This window comes from Phocoena sinus, chromosome 8, assembly GCF_008692025.1.
Source record: "Phocoena sinus isolate mPhoSin1 chromosome 8, mPhoSin1.pri, whole genome shotgun sequence".
In the NCBI taxonomy this organism is placed as follows: domain Eukaryota; kingdom Metazoa; phylum Chordata; class Mammalia; order Artiodactyla; family Phocoenidae; genus Phocoena; species Phocoena sinus.
The window spans coordinates 85,756,790-85,779,323 of record NC_045770.1 but is presented as its reverse complement, the minus strand read 5'-3'; the positions used below and the strand labels follow the sequence as shown (position 1 = coordinate 85,779,323).

General features: G+C 58.0%; 1 protein-coding gene across 1 annotated transcript in view; it reads left to right on the top strand.

The window, feature by feature from the left end:
* Nucleotides 1–22,534, top strand: part of ABTB2 (ankyrin repeat and BTB domain containing 2) — a 183,208-nt gene that overhangs the window by 158,428 nt on the left and 2,246 nt on the right. The window contains 16 exon segments of the mRNA XM_032640937.1: nt 3,055–3,207; nt 4,473–4,638; nt 7,485–7,574; nt 8,141–8,242; nt 10,473–10,569; nt 10,830–10,965; nt 11,492–11,494; nt 12,762–12,792; nt 12,795–12,839; nt 12,841–12,991; nt 14,393–14,571; nt 15,013–15,118; nt 15,960–16,062; nt 16,587–16,677; nt 20,916–20,984; nt 21,668–21,781. Coding sequence (XP_032496828.1) covers nt 3,055–3,207; nt 4,473–4,638; nt 7,485–7,574; nt 8,141–8,242; nt 10,473–10,569; nt 10,830–10,965; nt 11,492–11,494; nt 12,762–12,792; nt 12,795–12,839; nt 12,841–12,991; nt 14,393–14,571; nt 15,013–15,118; nt 15,960–16,062; nt 16,587–16,677; nt 20,916–20,984; nt 21,668–21,781 — 1,636 coding nt within the window.

Genomic DNA, 22,534 nt, shown 5'->3' with positions numbered 1-22,534 from the left:
ACAGGAAGGGATTTAATGCAGGGAATTCAGTGCCAAAAGAATCATTGGAAGGACTCAAGGAGCAGGTTCAAGGCTGAACCTCCAGGAATGACTCCAAGGACAATACAGAACTTGCTATCAGGGCGGCTACTCCCTCGGAGATAACCCTGGGAACTGCAATTTAGGATTGAAGCTGGAGTCAAGAAGCTTCTGCCATTGCCTTCAGTAGCAGTACTGCTGCCTCTGGAGCACTCAGGAAGCTGGGAAATGGACACTGGAATGCTCTGTAGGGGGAAAAAAATCCCTCCTGTTTTATGAGTTGGCTTGCTAGCAGAAACAAGCAGAGGGGACACAAAGGTGGCTTCCGCCTCACATCCATTTACCAGATCTCGTGCAGCTTCGTCTTAATGGTGAAGCCTAATTTGCAAAGAAGTCTGGGAAATGTAGTTTTCAGTTTTCCACGTCTTCAGCTAAGATGGTAGAATGGAGGCTGAATGAACCAATCCCCAGTATCTGCCCACCTGTTATCAACACTGCGTCTTTTCATGTGCCGAGTTATAAGAGGCACAAGGCGGGAGAATGAATCATGACACCATCTGATTAGACTTCATGGTTTCCTGAGTTCCCTCTGGGATTTCCCGTAGTGCAGCTGGGAGATGCTGCTTAGGGCGTTCGTGGCCACACGCGGCTCTTTGTCTTGGCCGTCAGCCACAATAGGGAAGAATGGCTGGCAAATCCACGAACCGTCTTTTTGTTCACCCTTCAGTCTCCAATGCTGGTGGTTTAGATAAAACCTTCCCCTTGGGTCAGAAGGACTGACATGTAGAAGTATGTCTCTGAGCTTGCCTTGTAGCATTGGAGTGTAAGAATTATAAAATTCCAAAATAACATTTGGGGGGAATTCAAATGGGCATTCACAATTAAAGAAGATCTTGGAAACGGGAGTAATTCACAAAGGGATTGTTGTTCCTTCCTGGATTCTACAAGCTCCCCCACCATAGGGTCCTGGCTTCCCACTCTAATGAGTCCACGTTGTGACTCTGAAAAGTATATGCCATTCTTTTCTGGGCAGAAACAGGACTCGGTCCAGAACTGATAACTTGGATGCATTATGCCACGTTCCTGATGCTTATCCATCCTTGCAGTCATTCGGTTTACTGAGCATCTGTTGTGTCTAAGTCCTGTGCTGGGTATATTTTAGAGAACCAGAGATGAGGAAGGCATCGTTCTTGTCCTGAAGAGGAATAATCTAGTTAGGAAGATGAGACGCATTCATTCTGGAATAGAATTGTAAGGGATCTTGGAGAAGGAAGAGATTATTTTCTTTGGAAAAGGGATGTGGGAAGGCTTCTAGAAAGAAGTGGCATTGGAACTAAGCCTTGAAGGATAAATAGGATCTGGATGGGCAGAGGTGAGAGCTGGTTCGTTCTTGTGGAGGTGGGAACGGGCAGGGTGGGCTTGAGAACCACGAATGCCTGATGGTCAGGTGTGTCCTGATGAAAGGTGTGAGCCAGGCTTGGAAAGTAAGTTGAGTGAGGTTCTGGGCATCCTTGAAGGCCAAGGCTACAAGACTTACAAGACTTTCCCAGCCTGTGGCCGCCTTGTCACCATAGCGATTGGTACACTCAGTGCACCAGTGAAATGACTCAAACCTAGAAATATTTTCAGAAATGACAGAACCAGGACATCAAAATAATTTCCAAGTGAACCACGTTCAAGAATCCCATCCGATTCTCTTTATAAATAAATAAATAAATAAGTGAAAGCATCCTTTGCCCTCGAGAAGAGAAGCTTTGCAAACTTTGAGATGACCTAAGCTTTTGAGATCTGAGATCAGTCATGTGAGGACATCTTTAGGTGACTCCCTGCAGTTGATTTACTCAGGAGCTGAGGGGAGAGGATGGAGGTCGTCTTCCTGGACAGAGTATCTCTCTTGTGTGTCTAGGGGAAAGATGGCGACAGCAAGGGCCTAACGCACAAGGATCCCAGGGTATCAGATGAAGTGGGGTGTGGAGGGGGCATGGGGGGCGGTAGGCATGAAGCCAAGACCGGCTGTCGGGGCCCCTCCACAGCATGGGGTCTGCTGGGCTGTGGAGTGGTCTTCCGAGGTCTTCACCGTGGGAGATGGGCCAGAATGGGCGGAGGACAGGAGTCAAGCTTGGTGGGGTAGGGACGGCACGGCCTGGGGTGGGGAGGGACCGGCCCTGAGCGGCAGGACCATGGTATTGCTCAGCACCGGGGGCACTAGTCGCTGTCCTGTGAATGGTGCCCCCTGCTGGCACCCAGAACGCCTGTGACCGGTGCCCCCTGAGTTTGTAGCTCAGAGGCCTTGCTGGGCCAACCGCCTCTCCCTGCCTCCCCCTAGCTGCCCCACACCGTGGCCATGGGTTCTGGGTGTGACATAGGTCCTGGGACAGGTCCTCCCTGGAGGACCTCGGGCGCCAGCCTGGGGCCACCCTGCCTGCCACAGGAAGCGACATAGGCCCACCTCAGCCCGGGGGTCAGTTGAGGAGAGAGTGGCTGTCAACCACACGCAGGTAGTGTGCCATGTGTCGTCTCACGTGGCCTCACAATGATCCTGAGAAGTGGGGACTGCCCCATCTCACAAGTGAAGAAAACAGCCTCGGGGTGTTGTCTGTGGTGATGAAGGGGCACAGCTGGGTTTGGAGCCTGGGTCTGTTCGACTCTTTCCTCTGCACCCCAGCACCCAGAAGGCAGGCATCCTCTCCCCTCTGCAGAGAGGGAGATCCCGTCTGAATTCTGTGGAGGGGACAGGAGTCCCCAGTTCCACATGCTGGCAAGCCCCTTCCTTGATGGGCCACCTAAGGCCCTCAGGCTCTGCTCTTGGCCCACGACAGGGATTCCTTCCAAGTCCTGACTGAGTTCCTGTAGAATGGGGCAGATCGCACTCTCCGTGAGGAGAAGAGTCAGGCCCCCTCCACCTCCCACAGCCAGAAGGCTACAGGGGACCCAGCCTCCGTGGCTGTCCTGAGAGTGGGTGCTGAAGGTGGTCCCCTTCTGTGCTTCAGGGAGCAGCCCGCCCAGGCCTGACCCCCTCTCTCTGCTGCCTCCCAGGCCCTTCATGCTGCTGCCGCCGCTGATGGAGTGGATGCGCGTGGCCATCACCTACGCGGAGCACCGCCGCAGCCTCACCGTGGACAGCGGCGACATCCGGCAGGCGGCGCGGCTGCTGCTGCCCGGCCTGGACTGTGAGCCCCGGCAGCTCAAGTACGGAACCAGGGAGGCGGGGGTGGGGTGGGGGTGGGGGGGCGTCTCCATGCCCAGCCCCCGGTCAGCCCTCTGCTCCTTCCTCCTCCTGGATCGGGAGCCGGCAGCAGGCAGGGGCTGCAGGCGGTTCGCTCGAGCTGCGCTAAGGTGCTCTCTGCACAAGCCCACCTGTTGGAACTGATGTGTTCTGGACCTCGGCTGCTCTCGGATGCATCCTCGGCAGCCACGGGTCGGGCCCGCAGGGCAGACTCCCATCTGGATTTGGGTGGGAGAGCTTTCGCAGTCTGACTCTTCGGGCCACTTGGGGGTATGCAGCAGAAGTGGGCCTCCTTCCTGCGGTTACCACCATTTTCTGGAGCACTTCCTAGGTGCAGGCCGGCTCTGAGCCCTTCCTTCTTCCGTGCACTTTCTCAGTCCTCGTGACCACCTCAGAGGAGAAGGGGCTTTAATGCTCATGTTTCAGATGGAGAAGCTGATGGTCAGGAGGAACAGTAACCTCCCCAATGTGCCTCTCTTGTATTGGACTGGCCTCCTGAAGTTGTTTCAGAGAAGCGTTCCTCTGGCCACGCTTGACCTGGAAGAGCCTTGCTTTTTTTTTTTTGTCTTCTGTCTCCATTGCAAATGCCAGGACCTCGTTCTGTGGCGTGTACTTTTTACTCTTTGGCCTAATCACGACTCCAGGCTGAAGCCACCTGTTGGGAGCTTGTGGTATGCCCTCTGCAGACGCAGGTTTTATCTGTGACTCCCCTTGGTAGGATGGCTTGGCTGCAATGGGAGTCTGGGCCACTCTCTGCGTCTCTTTGTTGCTCCGGGGCTTCACCAGGAAGCGCTGAGGGGAGAGGATGGAGAGGCAAGAACTGGAGCTTGGCCTCGATGACTGAGAGAGTGAGGCTGCGCCCTTCTCTGTGCAGAAACTATACAGCCAAGAGCCGTGGCCCAAGGCCCAAAAGCTGGAGCTGCTTCCTCCTCAGAGCAGCCCCCTGAGAGACTATGTTGGATGGGAACTTTGTCTCTGACAACTGACAGCTCCCAAGAGCTCAGAGCATGTCTTTAACGTGTTTGTAGAACAGCCGACTTATGTGCTCTTCCTGTCACCGAGCGTGACAAGGCCAGTCACTGCCGATTAGATAGTAATTCCCAGTCCTCCCCCGCCAACCTCATCCTCACACCACACATCAGCCCAGAACAGTTGTGTCACCTCTCATAGGGAGGCCATGTCCTAGCAGGAAGAGCCATGCTCACACACCCCGGTCTCTTCTGCGCAGACCCGAATGCTGCTTCAGTTCCTTCCGGAGGCTGGATGCCCCAGCGGCTACTGAAAAATTCAACCAGGACCTGGGTTTCCGTATGCTCAACTGCGGGAGGACGGACCTCATCAGCCAGGCGATCGAGGCCCTGGGTCCTGACGGGGTGAACACCATGGATGACCAGGTGCGTTCTGAGCGCTCCGCCAGCCAGGCTCAGGACCAGAGTCCAGAGGGGTTCGTGACCACTGGAACTGGTGGCACAGTCCCTTCTGTCCCAAACCTGAGACCCGCCCACTCAGCTCTGTGCTCTAAGAGGTGGGCTGCTTCCTGAATCGTGCCCTGCCATCCAGGTACAGTGTCAACTCAGAGACTTCCCTAACACCCCTTGGAAATCCTTTGTAACAGGGATTCTGCTTCCCCTCACTGGAAGGCTGGAGGTTGCCCCATAGGGTACAGGGCTGGGAAAGAGTCCAGAGGAGTCAGCTTGATAGCGAGCTCTAGATCATAATCACTGAGACTTGTATTTGGAGCATCCTGTGTGCCTGCCACGTTCCAGGCCTGTAGAAATCCTTGCCTTCATGAGTTAACATTAGAGGAGACAGATACTAAGAAACACACACACACACACACACACACACACAAACACACGAGTATGTTAGTGAAAAGTGCTAAGACGTTAAATGAAGCCAGAAAAGGGGAGAGGAAGTGTTGGAGGCAATTAACAATTTTAGGTAGAATTTAACTTGACTTTTTTGGCTTTGTTTTTTGTTTTTGCTGTGAATAGCTAACATTTATATAGCACTCACTGTGTTCCAGGCATTGTTCTAAGCACTTTGCACAGAGGAACTCATTTAATCTTGACCACAGCCCTACGATGTGGGTATCATCCCCATTTTATAGATAAGGAAACTGAGGTACAGAGGTCACACAACTAGTAAGGAGCAGAGCTGGGATTAGAAGAACCCGAGTGGTCCAACCCCAGGCTCTTCACCGCTGTGGAAGATGCAGTCTGTGTATTTGATGTAGTTTTGTGAGCTCTGCAATATATAGGTAATGGATTTCCTATATGGGTTTAGAAACCCACACAGGAGCATGAGGGAAGTTAAATGACAGCTGAAGGGTCACATAGCCCTCTCGGATGAGATGACAGCATGGTGGAGAGCACGATGAGGCGCCCGGCGAACCCCAGCCAGAGTGGACTTTGACAGGTCGGGCTTGAGCAGCCAGGGAAGGCTTTCTCCTGGGGGATCTGGGCCAAGCTGGAGTGAGGGGTGGTCGGATGCAATGGAGAGGAGTGGGGAAGGCATTCCAGGGAAAGGAGCGTCGGGGCGGGACAGTCGGGCGCGTGCTAGGACAGGTATGCTGCAGCCGAGCTCAGGGAGGTGACAGGCTGGGTCCTGGGATCTCCCCGAGGTGCCTCTGTCAATGCAGGCTATGGGGCTTTCATCCTGGGGGGGTCATCATCTTCCTCCATCAGTGCAGTGGGGAAGCCCATGGACACTAGCCTCAGACGGACCTGGAGTTTAGCCCTCCTGTCATAGCTGTGGCAGCTTGGACAAGCACCCCTCTGAGCCTGTCCCCTCGCCTCTAAGATGTGGGAATAAATAACCGCCCCATAGGGTTATCGTGAGGCTTTCACATCAGGCACATAGTAGATGCTCAATAAAGGTTCGTCCAGTTTTTTGTTGTTGATACGGTGATGATCATCCCTGAAATTTGTTAATCAGCCTCTTTTGATTTAGCCTCTTTAGGTACCTGCAGTGGGGAGGGGCCAACACAAAAAAAGCAGTTTCTCCTTAGAAGGCTTATAGCCTGGTTTACACTCCGAATCATGTTCAGATGTGTGGAGAAGAAAGAAGTCAAGCATGTGCCAAGGGGAATAAAACAAAGCCAAATTCTCACTCGGTGGCAGCGGGCTTTTCTCTAAATGTTCGGTCCTGTTTGTCTGCAGAACGATCTGTGGGTAAAAAGGCCTCTCACCCGTGATTAATCTCGGGCCATTTCTTTATCTCTGGGCACTAGGCAAGGATTTATGAGGTAAGGAGATCTTGTCTACACACAGATAACCTAATAAGTAACATCGCGGGGCTCCAGACAAACGCTTGCCAGCATCCAGCTGTGGAATAACACTTTCCACCGTTGCCTTTGCTATTACTGGCCACCGAGGAGATTCCCCGCCAGGGAGGCAGCTCCGTTAATCGCCCACCTAAACTCAGGGAGGGATTGGGCCTCAGCTTTCAGAAAAGCTCAGAACTGCTCACAGCACGAGATGTTAAAGTCAACCTCTCCACCCTCCGTGAGATGCCTCAGGGGAGAGCTTCGCAGCTGAGGCAGACCTGGGTTCCAGCTGAGTTCATCCTCTTACTTACCGTGTGACTGTTGGGCAAGTTAATACCCTTCTCTGCTCCTCGTCTGTGAAGTGAGGACAATAACAGAACCTCCCTAATAAGGATGGTATGGTCATTAAATGAGACGATGCATGTAAGTCACTTCACACGGTGATTTACCAGCACAGGGCCTGGGGTGGGTTTGGATGTGGCAGTGTAACATAGTAGCAGTGATAGTGTTGTGTTATTTTAATTAGTTAGCTTATCCTTAGTTAGCTGTACTAAGCACTTTATACATAGTAACTCAGACTCTTTACAACAACCTAATGAGGTAGATACTGTTGTTATTCCCATTTTAAAGATAAAGAAACTGAGCCACAGAGGAGTACAAGTAAGTTATACAAAGTTTACAGCAGAAGTAGCCTTTGCACCGGAGTCTGGCCATGGGGCCTGTGCCCTTTGCCCTTCTGGCGACCTGTAGTGCTCATGGAAATGTCCCCTCCTCATCCTTCAGGTGTCATCCGTCCAGTGGGCCTAGGAGGGGCAGGTTGTCTTGTTTAGCACAAGACACAGGACTGTTCAGGATGAGCAGCTGGTCAAGCAGGAAGACCTGGATCTGGTTCCTGGGGCAGAGGCTCCTATGGAACACGTGTCGTCATGTTCTGTTTGCAGACAGTTTAGCATCTGCCTTTGGTTCATGTAGGGTATGACGCCGCTGATGTATGCCTGTGCTGCTGGGGATGAAGCGATGGTCCAGATGTTAATTGATGCTGGAGCAAACTTGGACATCCAGGTGAGAAAGCCCCCAAGGGCTGCACCGGGCTCCTAACCCAGCAAGAGAACACCCCAAGGTCTTCGTCATCCATGCTGGCTGTGATGCTGTGGACAACTAGACGTGTCTCAGAGGACTGAAGACGCAAGATGCACAGAGATCACAGTTAGCAAAGAGGGTTTTTCCTCAAGATTTGAACTTCCTGTCAGAGAGGAAGTGAGCTCAGAGGGGAGTCGAGCAGAGAGAATGGCCGTAATTCTGTTACTGTAGCACCTTTCCCCTTTTATCAACCTAATCCCCAGCCATCCCCACCATCCCCAGATACTTCTGGCTCTACCTCCCTCTGAGGCATAAAGTGTTCCCTCTCTGCCGTCTCTCTGCCCAGGGCAGACATCACTAATTGAACATCCTTTTGAGCCTTTTCCACAGGGTACTCCAGGCAGACATTGCCAATCGAATGTAGAAAGCTCTTGAGTTGACTCCTAGTCACCATCCCTGCAGGGCTCCCCTTAGCTCAGGTGGCTGTGTCACCTGCCCAGGAATGTCACTGACCTAGGAAACACTGATCATTTGTGCTATTTTTCCAGGTTCCAAGCAACTCTCCCAGGCACCCCTCCATCCACCCTGACAGCCGGCACTGGACCTCACTGACATTTGCTGTCCTACATGGACACATCTCTGTGGTCCAGGTGAGCTCCTGCCAGGTATGCAGCATGCCCTCAGCTTGATGGGTGGGTTGAGCCCCAGGCGTATCCCCAGCCTTACCTGTGTGAGCAGCAGCCTGGAGTCAGACACCAGAGGCGCTAGTTAACGCTAGCTCACTTGGTCAGCAAAGACCCACCTGGTCTGCCTCCAGGAGCAGGCTTCAGTGTGAGGATACATGTGAGAATTTTAGGGAGCAAGACACAGGCCCAAGTAGTACCAGGCCTGCCTGGCGTCTCTGCATCTGTGGGTGAGTCCTGGGGTGTGCTGGAATCTGGAATCTGTGCAGGTGTGCTCCGTTTCTCTCCTCCAGTAATCTTTCCAATTCTTAGCTGTTTTTACTGCCTCATGAGTTCTGCCGGCTCTATACAGCATGCTGTCCTTCCGGTTCTGCCCCTCCCTGGTAGCAGGCGTAGTCTCTCAGCTCCCCAGTTCCTGAAAGAGGACTCAGATTGGCACAGCTCGCCTGTCAAGCCAAGGCACACTGTGCCCACCTTGGTCCCAGTAGCTGTGGCCGGCGTGAGGAGGGGGTTCAGGCCTAGAAGTGCAAGCCGTGGATGAGGCATGGGGACACTGCCACTCGGCTCCCAGACTCCTTCACTCCTCAGGCCACAGGCCCACAGGATTCCAGACTCCTTCCTGGGAGTTCGTATTCCAGCCTTGCTGTCTGCTAGATTGTGGGGCCTTTGAGAGCAGGGGTCATGTCCGGCCTAGTCATCGCTGTGCACCCAGGCCTGGCCTATAGGAGGGATGCAGTAAATGGTGGTCAGTGGGCTGACTGCCACATTCTGCCTGCTTTTTGGTGCGCGTCCTCCTAAGGCCCTGAGTAGAGTTCCACGCTAGCCCAGACTGGCCTGCAGGGCTGTGCCCTGGACTCACCTGGATTGGTGCCCATTTTCACCCTGACGGGCAGGCCTCTTCCTCTTCCACCTTGGCACACTGGCTCAGGCAACAATGCCCTTTCTGCCTGACGGGAGCCTCCTACCGACAGCCGCCCCCATGCTCCACGCTGTGGGGAGGCTGAGAGGTCAGCCTGGGCCCCTCGGACCTGGTCTCCAGGTGGCGGGGCCGCGGTGTTGCCTTAGCCGGCCAAGCACGGGCTCTGAGGGGGCTTTGGTCTCCGGAAACCTGGGAGGGTTGGAAGGCGGCTCCCTCCAGAGCAGCCGGTCAGGAAAGGTGAGATGGAGCTGAAGTCACCTCTCGGTGAAGCAGACGCACCCCTGCCCCAAGGCAAAGCCGGCCGGCTCAGCTGGAACTGCTTGGTATCTGTTAGCCCTGCCCCATCTGTCCCCTGCAAGACTTGCCCTTGCTAGAATGGGGAGAGGCCACCTGGTGTCCCAGACAGTGAGGTTCTGCCCCAGCCCCACACTTCCCAGCCTTGGGTAGCTCACCGAACCTCTCTGATGAGAGCCCTAAAAGCCACTAGTTATTGAGCCCCTATGGAGAGGTGAGCACCGTTTCACTTCATCCCCAGCAAGGCTGCAAGGCGGGCCTCTTTTGCATTTTCCAGATGAGGAAGACTGAGGTTTGGGGAGTTGAGGTACCTGCCCCAGGTCACCCACTGGTCTGTGGCTAGCACTGGCACTCAGCTCTAACACCTCTGCTGTTCCCACTACCTCTGCTGCCTCCAGAGCCCCAGTTTCCCCCGGTTGATTGGGAGGGTGGTGCCTTCTCTTCTGCTCATCTGTGTGAGTTCTTACAAAGATTACTGCAGCCAGTTTGTAGGAAACTTTGAAAGGGAGAAATAGCTCAGAGGGCCCTATAGCTTAGGGGCTTGGTCCAAGGCCACAGGAGTGGAGGTGAAGAGTCTAGACACTTAGAGCCCTGAAGGTAACCAGGAGTTCTAAAATTCTGGTTGCCTGCCGGGTGAGCGGGTCCTTGCCACAGGAGGGAACTACAGGCCCCTCCCCAAAGCCTCCCTGCACGTGCCCAGACACTCCCTGCCACCTGCCACAGGAAGGAACTACAGGCCCCTCCCCAAAGCCTCCCTGCACGTGCCCAGACACTCCCTACCACCTGAGTGTCCTCCCCAAAGCCTCCCTGCACGTGCCCAGACACTCCCTACCACGTGCCACAGGAGGGAACTACAGGCCCCTCCCCAAAGCCTCCCTGCACATGCCCAGACACTCCCTGCCACCTGAGTGTCCTCCCCAAAGCCTCCCTGCACGTGCCCAGACACTCCCTACCACCTGAAGTGTCCTCCCTGTGCCCTGGTAGTTGCTGCTGGATGCCGGTGCCCACGTGGAGGGCTCGGCAGTGACCGGTGGCGAGGACAGCTATGCGGAGACACCCCTGCAGCTGGCTTCTGCAGCCGGTAGGTACACCGCTGCCCTGCCCAGTGAGGGTCCCCTACTGCCGCACGGGTCCACCTGCTCCTCCCCACGGTGTCACCCAGCCTGGCTGAGCTGCACACGCAGATCACTGTGGCGAGCCTTGAAGCCCCTCCTTCTGGGTCCCAGGGGCTCCCCTTCACCCCATCGTCAGTGTTTCTGCCACACTCGCTGCCCAGGCAGGCCCAGCAGAGGGGCAGTGACACGGGCAGTGGAAGCATCCTCGGTCCACCTTGTCTTTCAGGGAACTACGAGCTGGTCAGCTTGCTGCTCAGCCGGGGCGCCGACCCCCTCCTCAGCATGCTCGAAACCAACGGCATGGCCTCCTCCCTCCACGAGGATATGAACTGCTTCAGCCACTCAGCCGCCCATGGCCACAGGTACCCGCCCGGGGTTCCTGCCCCATGTGCTGTGGGGTGTGAAGCAGGCTCTCAGCAGAAGAACTAGGCCTGGAGGTCCTTCCAGAGGTGGGGGCTGGGGATGGCTGCACGCACACCAGCCGGAAAGACGGGGCTTCAGGCAGCACGGGGGCCCCAGATGTTGGAAGCCCGGAGACGCTGGGTTGCTTAGAGGTCCTACGGTCATTTCCTGGCAGACGTGGGACTGGAGCAGGCCCTCCCATTCCCCCGTGAGGCTCTCCACCCTGCAGCCACCCAGGACCCCATCCCTTCCCATGCCTGGGGTGCTTCTCCGGTGCCTGCAGTGGCCTGGGGCGCTAGAGGCTTCCACACAGCAGGCAGCTCCACCACGAAGATGCCACTGGTGGCTCTGCAGGAGATCGCGTCTCGCTCCAGGAGCGGATGGTGGACCTTGCTTTGCGGGGGCCGGGGCTGCGAGAGGGCAGGGCTGAGAGCAGAGCCGTTAGGCAGCTCAGGGGGCAGAGGGAGACAGGGAAGAGGTGAGCAGAAGGTAGAGAGGGCAGGCGGGACACCTGCTTCCCGTCCTCAAGCCCAGACTGTGCCCTTGCTGTGGCCCACTCCCTAGCGTGCTTCCCCTCGCCTTCTGCGCCCGGCCCGCCGCTCTCACCCATCTCCACCAGCCCTGCCCTCAGGCACCACCTCGCAGGGCACGGCCTCCAGGCCTCTCTACCCCGCCCAGTGCCTGCGTTCCCCCCCCTCCATGGCCTCTTCACCCCGCGTGGAGTTGCCCCCTGCTCATCGGCTTCCCACTCTCTCTCTGGAACACGGGCTCCCTTGGGTGGGCACGGTGGGCGCTCACCGTCATGTGCTGGCTCCCGCCAGACCGGGTGCTCTGTCAATTGCTGAACTGGCAGACCTACAGCGGGATGACCCAGGTCCCTCGAGGGGGTCCCTGCCGGGCCTCCATCACACAGTAGGGGGAGGGGTGGGGGAGGGGTGGCCAGGGCCGCTGGGAGGAGGCTCAGCCCCAGGTGACCTGTGGGCCTGGCCCTGCTGCAGCCTGCCCAGAGCCCCAGCCTACGGGCTGTGACAGAACGAGCCTGGGGCTTGAAGCTCTGGGTCTGAGTCTTCATCCTGCTCAGAGTGACCGTGAGCAAGACGTGGTCATCGCCGACGAACGGCGAGGTTCATGGGATTGCTCAGGTTAAATGCAGCGGTCGGCGGGAATACGCTCCGTCAAGCATCCAGTGTCTACACATCTGCGTATGTTAATGAATTCAGTATAAAAATGCGGTTTCCGCTTTTCTTATTGATGGAGGGAAAGTGAGTATAAGCATGTCCTACGTCTCGACACGTTTACATGTGTCAGGTTGGCCGCCATTAGGAGGACTGCTAGGTATCAGGCTCTGCATTCGATGTCATCTCCTTGGCCTTGCGTCAACCGGGAGAGCATGATCTGATGCCCTGTCCTACAGGTGACAAAGCCGTCAGGGCTCAGAGAGGTAGAACAACCTATCCGAGATCACACAGGATGGCAGAACCTGCTTGGTCTCAAAGCCCACGACTTCTCGTCACTACATGGAAGGCAGAAGGGAGAGGTCTCCTGCACCGTCCCCTTACTCCCCAGGTGGCCAGGGATGGGGGTCGCTGGGAACCCTGGCCCAGCCTGCCTGGGAGGGGAAGACCGTGAGCCCTTTGTGCCCGCAGATGCCCCGTAGCTGCCCATCTGGACCACGGGCCGCCAGAAGGCAGCTCGGCAGGCGCCGTCCGTGGCGGGAGCCTCAGGCATCACCCTGCGTGCCTTTACCCACAGGAAGCGTCCTGAGGAAGCTCCTGACGCAGCCGCAAGCAGGGCCAAAGCAGACGTGCTGTCCCTGGAGGAGATCCTGGCTGAGGGGTGTGGAGGAAAGCGACGCGTCGAGCCAGGGCAGTGGCAGCGAGGGGACCGTGAGGCTGAGCCGGACGCGCACCAAGGCCCTCCAGGAGGCCATGTACTACAGCGCGGAGCACGGCTACGTGGACATCACCATGGAGCTGCAGGCACTAGGTGAGACCTTGCAGCGTACGGGTGCACACGCACGCACACACACACACACACGCTCACCACACACAGGCTCTGCTGCTCCTCGGGCCAGGAGAGGGCCAGGTAGCTGAGCGTAGGGCGGGGCTCAATTCCCCCAGGCCTGGTGACTGACAGCCAGGACCGGAGCTGCCCTGAGCCTCAGACAGTCCTCAGCTGCCCTGAGCCTCACCCCAGCCCTGTGCCCTCAGGTCCCCCGACCTCCCTGGTCAAGTCCCGGGATGTGTAGCTCTGGGAGCATCTGTAGCACTAGGGGTCTACATTTCTGGTCAACTAGATGCTCTCCAGTCCCTCAGCCAACCTCCCCACCTCCTTGGGTCTGCAAGCCTGCCGACCTCTCCTTCCCTCCCGGGAGGCTGGTCAGACAGACAGACCTGGGTGCGAGCCTAGCCCTGCCACGTTCGCTGGCGCTGCTGACTCCCCATGAATGTGGCGTCGCCACGTGCAGCCCGGAGCCCAGTGCCCGCTCACCGTCAGCACTCAGTGCACGATGACTCTCCCAGGGGCCGTGACACACGAGCGCCCGGCGCGGGGCCAAGGCAGCGGGAGGCCACGTGGCCCTGCTGTGGCAAGCCAGCCTCAGCGTTCTTCTCTGTGAAATGGGCTCCTACATACAGTCGGGTCGACCAGGGGATGCTAACGTTACGCACGTCGTCGTGGGGGTAGGGAATGCCATCGGTCCTTTTTGAACCCATGGTGAGGTGGGGGAGTAAGAAGCAATCCCTCTGGTTATCAGAAACATCACTAGTTTTTGTCGTGATCTTTACAAAGTAGCTGTAAATTGCTCTGCGGGCCCACCGACACACTCCAGGGAGCTGGTAAACAGTAATTACGTGGCACTGGATGTGCACAAACAGACCAGTGAGCTGGGCGATAGGACAGGGTTGATTTCAGCTTCTAGACAGGCAGGGAGCCCCTGCGTCCCCAAGCACCCTGCATATCCTCCGGGTATCCGAGTCTCTCGGGCTACCCCTCGTAATTATAATGGGTCCTCCTCCAGTAAGTCAGTCCAGGGCCCAACAAGGAGTCGGGCCAGTGTGGGTGCTGGGATTGCGTTTGAAAGTCCCCAGGCTGAGCTGTGGATTTTCAGAGCTTGGGCTTCCTGCACTTGGTCCGGAGGCATTCCTCCACCTCATCTGACACGAACCCGGGCGCCCTCTGATCTCTCAGGGAGGCCCGTCAGGGTGAACGGAAGCTTTGCTTACTGGCTACACCGAGGGGGCTGGGGGCTGCCCCCTGCTCTGCAGACACTGGGCGCGTCGCAAGAGAGCCTGCCAGGAAGGGGTTCATCGGGAGGCGGGCTCGGTGGCCCCCGCAGGGAGCGCTCTGCCCAGGGGTGACTGCTGCCCTTCCCCTGCCCGGGCCCAGGCGTCCCCTGGAAGCTGCACGTCTGGATCGAGTCTCTGAGGACGTCCTTCTCCCAGTCTCGGTACTCGGTGGTGCAGAGCCTCCTGCGGGATTTCGGCTCCATCAAGGAGGAGGAATACAACGAGGAGCTGGTGACCGAGGGCTTGCAGCTCATGTTCGACATCCTCAAGACCAGCAAGGTGAGTGTCTCCGGGCAGGTCCCTGCCCCAAGCTCAGAGAACCCAGGCTCCAGAGCCCGCGGCCCCAGCAGACCATGGGACGGACACGGAGACGGACGCATAGGAAGACAGACACAGGGACAACCCCTCCCACGGACAGATGGACACAGGCACCTTCACGCACGCGGGTGGTTGCCCACCCCACACGCAAACGTGCACCGCCTGGCTGCAGAGGCCGTGGATTTGTCTGGGCTGGAGCCCGGCCAAAAGAGCGATTTGGGGAATCAGTGTTGAAGGGACAGGCCTCCCTCACCAGGCCACCTCCAGGAGGAGCAAAAGGCAGCAGCTGCTCTGATCCTGGCCTGGACTTCTGAAGTTGGCCCGATGTAGCAGGAGCTGTAAACAGACGGCCACAGGATGGGGGGTTGAGCTCATGGCCCCTCCCTGCCTCTCCCCCCACAGAACGACTCTGTCATCCAGCAGCTGGCTGCCATCTTCATGCACTGCTACGGCAGCAGCCCTATTCCCAGCATCCCTGAGCTCCGCAAGACCCTGCCGGCCAGGCTAGGTGAGGCCTTCCCCACCGGCCACCCGCGCTTGCCAGGCCTCCCTCCCCTCCCCTGCCCTCCCATCCCTTCCCCTCCCCCCCTCCCCTCCCCTCCCCCCCTCCCCTCCCCTGCCCTCCCTCCCCTCCCCTCCCTCCCCTCCCCTCCCCTCCCCTCCCCTGCCCTCCCTCCCCTCCCCTCCCCTGCCCTCCCTCCCCTCCCCTGCCCTCCCTCCCCTCCCCTGCCCTCCATCCCCTCCCCTCCCCTGCCCTCCCTCCCCTCCCCTCCCCTGCCCTCCCTCCCCTCCCCTCCCCTGCCCTCCCTCCCCTCCCCTGCCCTCCCCTGCCCTCCCTCCCCTCCCCTGCCCTTCCCTGCCCTCCCTCCCCTCCCCTGCCCTCCCCTGCCCTCCCTCCCCTCCCCTCCCCTGCCCTCCCTCCCCTCCCCTGCCCTCCCCTGCCCTCCCTCCCCTCCCCTCCCCTGCCCTCCCTCCCCTCCCCTCCCCTGCCCTCCTCCCCTCCCCTGCCCTCCCTCCCCTCCCCTCCCCTGCCCTCCCTCCCCTCCCCTGCCCTGCCCTCCCATCCCCTCCCCTCTCCTCCCCTCCCCTGCCCTCCCCTGCCCTCCCCTGCCCTCCCTCCCCTCCCCTGCCCTCCCCTGCCCCCCTCCTCTCCCTCCCCTTTTGCTCTCCCTTCCCCCTCCCCTTTTCCTCTCCCTCTCCTCTTTGTCCTCCTTCCCCTTTCCAAGTGCCATGGCCTGGCCTCAGTTTCTCTGCTCTCCACATTCCCCACCCCATCTGCCCCCACCACACATGTAAGAAACCCCTGGGGGCAGGCTCCTCAGTCACCCCCTCTCCTTCCCTACTGGCAGATCCTCACTTTTTGAACAACAAGGAGATGTCGGATGTGACCTTCCTTGTGGAAGGAAAGCTGTTTTATGCACATAAAGTCCTGCTGGTGACAGCTTCTAACAGGTAGGCAACCCGGATAATGAAGTCTCAGCTGCCGGGAGGCTGGGCAGCTTCATGTGGATACAAGGTGATGGACAGGCTGGAGAAGAGCCTCTGCCCCCCACAGGGAGGTCACGGAGCGCGGAGGGCCCATCCGCCCCACGGCGGGCATGGGACAAGTTGATAGAGGGACAGTCAAGATGGGACCCAGAGTTCTCCAGGAGGAGCTCTGAGGCTGTATCCTTTCTGGCCAACTTGCTGCCTTTGATTATTAGAAAACATAAATGTTCTGGCACAAAAGTCAGTTTTCCAGCCGCAGGCATCACAGTCACTCATCTGGGGGGCAGCAGGGACAGAAGGGGCCCAGCCCAGCCGTCTGGACGATGTAAAACGTCACTCGCCGAGAATTATTTTGAGAGCACGGCAGTAATTTCTAAAATGCTCCTGTGTCCTGGTGGCCAGTCAGGTGGTGGACGGTGCCGTTGCCACACGGCCATGGAGTGAAAGTCACGTTCAAGCCCCGTCCTGTCTCATCTCCTTGGCTCCAGGTTCAAGACACTGATGACCAATAAATCAGAGCAAGATGGCGACAGCAGCAAAACCATTGAGATCGGTGACATGAAGTACCACATTTTTCAGGTATGTGGACCTCACTGCTGCATGCTTCTCAAGGGATGCCCCCTCCCCCCAGGAGTCCCACCCTGGCTTGTCCGTCTGGGCGGGAGCAGCCGTGAGTCGGTCATAATCTTCCCCTCCGTCCCCAGTGCCTTCTGTGTTTTGCTGAATCTCAGTGGTCAGGTTGGAGCATCTAGGTTTTTCCCAGGCAAAGGTAGCCATTCCATTGTGACTTTGTAGCTTCAGAGCCTGTCTCGTGGGCCCTGAGCTCTAACCACCGGGTGAGGGGTCTGGGCAGACTGATGGATGTGTAAGGACAGGCGTACAGCACACGTGCAGCATGTGAGTCCTTGCTCCCCGGAGTGAGCTCCCAGAGTACAGACATTGCCCGCGTGCTTGTTGGGAATGCAGAACCTCAGGCCCTACCCCAGACACCCCACATTTTGACAAGACCCCGGTGGGTGGAGGGTGACGTGCGCGTGCGCTGGTGTCAGTCAGTCACTCCTCCCGAGCATCAGACCCCAGCCATGCCGGCCAAGCAGAAAAGGCTATGGTGAGCCCATCCTGGGTGTGGAAGATCAAGGTCAGGGCTTTCGATCTCTAAGCTTCCGAGAACCTCAGAGGTTGCGTAATGGAAACTCCACAGGCTGGCCATCAGCAGGCGGGGTCTGCAGGAGGAGGCTGGCTGGGGTCTACGCTGAGCCCCGGTGGGGAGCTCCTTTCTCCAGTGATCTCCAGGCTGCAGGCATGACCCTCAGGGGCTGAGACTGAGGCCAAGAGGCAGCTGGTGGGTGGGTCCAGGACCTGGCCTTGCACAGGACAGGCTTGTGACTTAACGGGAGAGATCACAGCCTCACAGAAGCATTAGGAGCCACCATCTACAAGGGTTTAGTCCCTCTCTCATGTTCCCTGTAGTCATTTATTTAGCATTTAGTCACTTACGGGTACCGTGGAGACAGCGGTAAACGGGACAGGGACCCTGCCCTCCACGAGACAGGGTTATGAATTAATGGTATAGGTGTGATGGGGAAGGCACTGGGAGAGCAGAACGGGGCATCTAACCCAACACTGCGGAGGAGGAAGTTTCTTGGAGGACGAGGGCAGCCAGCCAGGTATCGGGAGCTCCAGGTAGAGGAAGGAAGTGCATGCAGGGTCTGAAAGCCAGAGACCACGACCTGTTCAGGAAATGCCCTCTGGCCTAGTCGCGGCAGCGATTCAGAAGAACATCCAGAATGAGGCTGAAGCTGCGCCCAAGAGCCATAGCATGAAGGGCCTGAGCTTTAACCCAAGGACAGATGGAAGCTACTAGGAGGCCACCATCATCACAGACACTTAGCCAGGCGTGGTTCCAAGTGCTTTGCCCCTGTTCTTCAGTTAAGCTTCACAGCACAGTCCCAGGAGGTACAGGCTTGTTATCCCCTCTTGGTAGATGAGGGGTCACAGGCACAGAGGAGTTTGGTAACTTGTCTAAGGTCACAAGCTGAGAAGTGACTGAGCCAGGATTCAATCTTAGGATGTGTGGAATGCTTGTCCAGTTTGCAGTACCTCACTCACTCTGGAGGGTGAGGAAGGGACCGGAGGGGGCGTGGCTGGCAGCCAGGGGACCAGATAGGAGGCTGTTGAGAATCCAGCTAGTGATGAATGGTGACCAGGCAGTGGCAGCAGGATGGAGGGAAGGGGCGAGGGGAGAGTGGATGGAAACTCGGCGACTCATCGGGGTGGGAGACCCAGGGTCTGGCATAGGGTGTCTCCCCTCCCCGTTTTCCCCTGTCCCTTGAGCCAAACTCACTGGGGAGAGGAGCAGCTCTAGAAACTTACTTGGCTAAGAAGCCCAGAGTCCAGGTGAGTTGGAGCATGAGGTGGGGTCAGGCTCTGACACAGGAGGTGGGTCTGAGAGGGGCAGAAGGGATTGGGCGGGAGTCGCGAGGGTGGGGAGCAAGGGCAAACGTGTGGCTCGGGTGACCACTGCCATCAAGGCTGCATTCACTCGGCAGGGGAGGATGCCTGTTCCAGGACAGGCTGGGCAGCCCTTGATGACTTCTCGGGGTTGTCACGAGGGTAGACGGGGACAACAGGTCTAACGTCGGGGCACACGTGAGCCTGGGCATATTAGCCTCTGGCCTCGCCCCATGGGTCCTCTGGGGACAGAGCTCTGCCATCACTGGGGGGAGCCCGAAGCCATCAATCCAGGGCCGGTGCTCCCTAAAAAAGCCTAAAAGTTTCAGAGCAGCCCCCAAACATCTCATTGGCTCTCACAGCATGAAGAGAAATGGCGATCATTATTTGTTTTCTAGAACAGGAAACAGAGGCCCAAGGAGATCTAAGCAGTGCTATCATCCAATAGAAAGATAATGCAGGCCACACAGGTAATTTAGAATCGCTTAGTAGCCACAGAAACAAAAAGGAACAGGTGAAATGAATTTTAATATTATTTAACTTAATATAGCCAAAATAGTATCATTTCAACATATAAAAAACTAATGAAATGTTTTAATTCTTTTTTTCACACTAAGTGTTCAAAATCAACTTTTGACACAACACGTGTTAATTCAGAGCAGCCACGTTTCAAATGCTCAAAAGCCACACATGGCCAGTGGCTATTGCATTAGCACCGGTCTAGACACTTGCCAAGGTCACTGCCGACTAAACCCAGGCCTTTGGGGGAGAGCCCTGCCATTGTGACGTGGCTCTTGACCCCAGGCCTGTCCCTGCAGCATCAGTGGCCTCCCTGTGGTCACATTCCTGGTGGCCCACTCTGGGCAGGGGGAAGCCTGGCAGCCCCTGCAGCCGGTCCTGACAGCTGCTCACAGGGCGGCCAGTCCAGCCCCACAGGCTGCCCGCCAGCAGCCCAGCTCCCTCAGCCAGCCTCCAAAAGGGCGGTTCTGCTCTGACTCCTGTGGACTGGTGTGCATTCAGGTGACCTCAGGAAGATGCCTGGGCCTGGCCACAACCAGCTAGCAGGTGCAGCGGGAGGCTGCCTTCCAGGCCAGGAAGGGGAGCTGCAGGCTGTCACCTGTCTCCCAGCCTCCGTCCCTGGGCCCCTTCTCACCTAGGGGCCGCCCTGAGGCCCCTTAGCAAAGAATCCCTGCAGATGTGACCTACCCCACTCCCAGCCCTGGGCGCCCGGGGCTGTCCTGCTGGTGCTGTGCTCAGCACCCACTCAGCTGCATGGGGATGGCAGAGGAAGCCAGGCGTGGGCCCGGTACCTCCTGGAGCCGTGGGACACGTGGACACGTGTGTGTAACTGTAGGATCGCCATGTGAGCTCCAGCAGGGGCTGGGGAAGGCCTTCGGGGGCCCCCGCTCCTCTGAAGGGGAGAGACTGATGTCTCCTGGACAGGCCTTGGGCCTGGATGAGGCTGGTGGGCCCTCCCCCCTCCCCCCTCCCCCCCTCCCCCAGGTTGGGCTCCTTCCCTCTGGTGCCGCTTCCAGCCTGGGGGCCAGTCCTAACAGAGCCTGACTGTGCTGGCTGGAGCCATGTTTACTTACACACTTGCCAGCTCCTTGCTGGGGCCGTTTCTTCAGCCAACCAGGGAGAATCATTTTTCTTTTTCCAACTGGGAAACTCCCCAGTGTCCAGCATGATGGCAGAGCTTGTAACTCAGACCTCAGCGGAACTAAATGTAGCCTCCCTCCCCACAGGCCACCTCATGTGGCGTCCCAGGGCCCTCTGCTCCCAAGAATCCTGAAGGTCCTGGGCTGGTCAGCAAGGTGACCTCTGGACCAGATCCCTGTCCCAGCTCTGCAACTTACTTTCCAGGAGGGAGTCGGGATCTGGCTGTCACCTCCACGTGGAGGCCTAGCGCCGACAGGGAGGTCAGGAGTTGGGATCCTGAGGGTGGCCCGTCAGACAGTCGCCCCCTCAGAGCCCCACCTCCCAGCCCTGGACTTAGAATTTCGGTAAAAGGAGAAACGAGCCGCATGGTGCCTGGTGGTGAGCTGGAAGGCTTCTGGGGAGGGGGATCAGCCCCCCTCCCTGGCCTCAGTTTCCCCAGCTGTGAGTAGTATCTGCCCTCCTGGGCTCACAGGTCTGTCGTGAGGATTGAAGTGAAACCACTCTGTGGAAGGAAGCTTGCCACACGCATTCCAGGGAAAACACAAAAATGTCTGACGAGAGTCGGGGGAGGTGCAGACGTCAGCTAACAGAGGTCAGGGGGCACCAGGAGGCCGGCAGCGGCTGGAGTGGCACTCCAGGGCTGCCGGGTGAAGACTTCGGTGCTGTGGGTCCATCTGGCACTCACACCGGGCCTCTCCTCCCTACAGATGATGATGCAGTATCTGTACTACGGGGGAACAGAATCCATGGACATCCCCACGGGCGACATCCTGGAGGTGAGGACCTGGCCGGTCTACCCGGCCCCAGGGGGAGGAGCAGGGAGGCTATGAGCCTGGCCCCCAGTCCCGCCATGCCTGCGTCCCCGGCCTGCGACATCTTCCAGGTCTCAACCCCGCTCTCAGAAACACAGCACTTGGAGAGATGAGGAGGGAAGGAAGGTGGCTTCTGCAAGGACCTCCTGGTTCCCTGCTGGTCCTTGCTCTTCTGGCGACGGGAAGCGCCGTTCCAAGAGAGTGTGGGAAATTGTGCACCCACGGAGCCCAGCCTCCCGGGCCACACCTCGGGGTTAGAAAGGGCCACCCCTGAGGACGGAAGGCCCAGGAGGGTCAGAAGGCAGCGAGGCCCTCCCCTCACCAGGTCACTGCTCAGAGAACGGACTCGCTGCTGGCCGTGCACCTGGCTAGTAGATGAGCAGGCAGCTTGTAGCTGAAGGCCTCCTGACGTCAGAAATCCCAAGCAGCGTCTGTCACCCATCCGGTGCCGCCCGAGGTGTCCCAGCCAGTGCGTAGAGAGCCTAGAGTAGAAATAAATCTAGGCCGCCAGACTTGACTGGCAGCACGGGAGGGCCCTGGAGGTCGGGAGGAAGCGGAGCACACAGCACAAAGCAGCTGTCTGTTCCGTGATGCCTGGGCCGCAGACCTGGCCATGCATACCCACGGCCTCCTTTGCCTCCTGCCAGCTGCTGTCAGCTGCCAGCTTGTTCCAGCTGGACGCCCTGCAGCGGCACTGCGAGATCCTGTGCTCCCAGACCCTGAGCGTGGAGAGCGCCGTGAACACCTACAAGTATGCCAAGGTGAGGACCCCTGATGCCCGCCGGCTGCCTCCCAACACACACTCTGCTCCACTGTGGCCTGGCTAGAAAATGCAGGTGGCCAGGCAGCTCTGAAGGGCACTGTTAAGTCTCTCTGGGGCCTGGCGTCACTGCTGCCCAGTGGGGCAGCATCGCAGCCTGGGAGCTGAGCTGTGAGCCGGGTGGATCTCAGTTCCCATCCCAGCCATGCTGCGCCAGGCTGTGAGACCTGGGCCAAGGAGCTGAGCCTCTCTGAGTCAAATCAGCTCCCCAGGCACTACTTGATTTGCTTCCCGGCACGGCCCTCCTTATTCTTCCTCCTCTCAGCAAACGCCATGGTCACCTGCCACATCTAGAAACGCTCCTGAAACACATCAGCAGTCCCTCCCCTTCCCTCCATCTCCATTGTCCCCTCTCGTGGACAAGTGCTGCCCTGGCCTCCACACTTCCTGGCTTTCACCCTGCAATCCACAAGACTCTTGGAAAAGTGTAAAGACCGTGTCACTCCCCTACGTAAACCCTCCAAAGGTTTTCCACTGCAAACTAAATAAAATCCAGCCCTTATCTGTCGCCCATTACGTGGGCCCCAGGACCCTGTCCACATCTCCCCTTCCGATGCCGCCCCGCTGCCTTCACCCAGCCACGCGGCCCTCGTCCCTCAACTCATTCCCACCGCAGAACTCCTGCGATCACTGTCCCCTCCCCTCCAGTAAAGCTCTTCCCAAGCCCTGTTGGTTTCCCCAGGCCTCCCCCAAG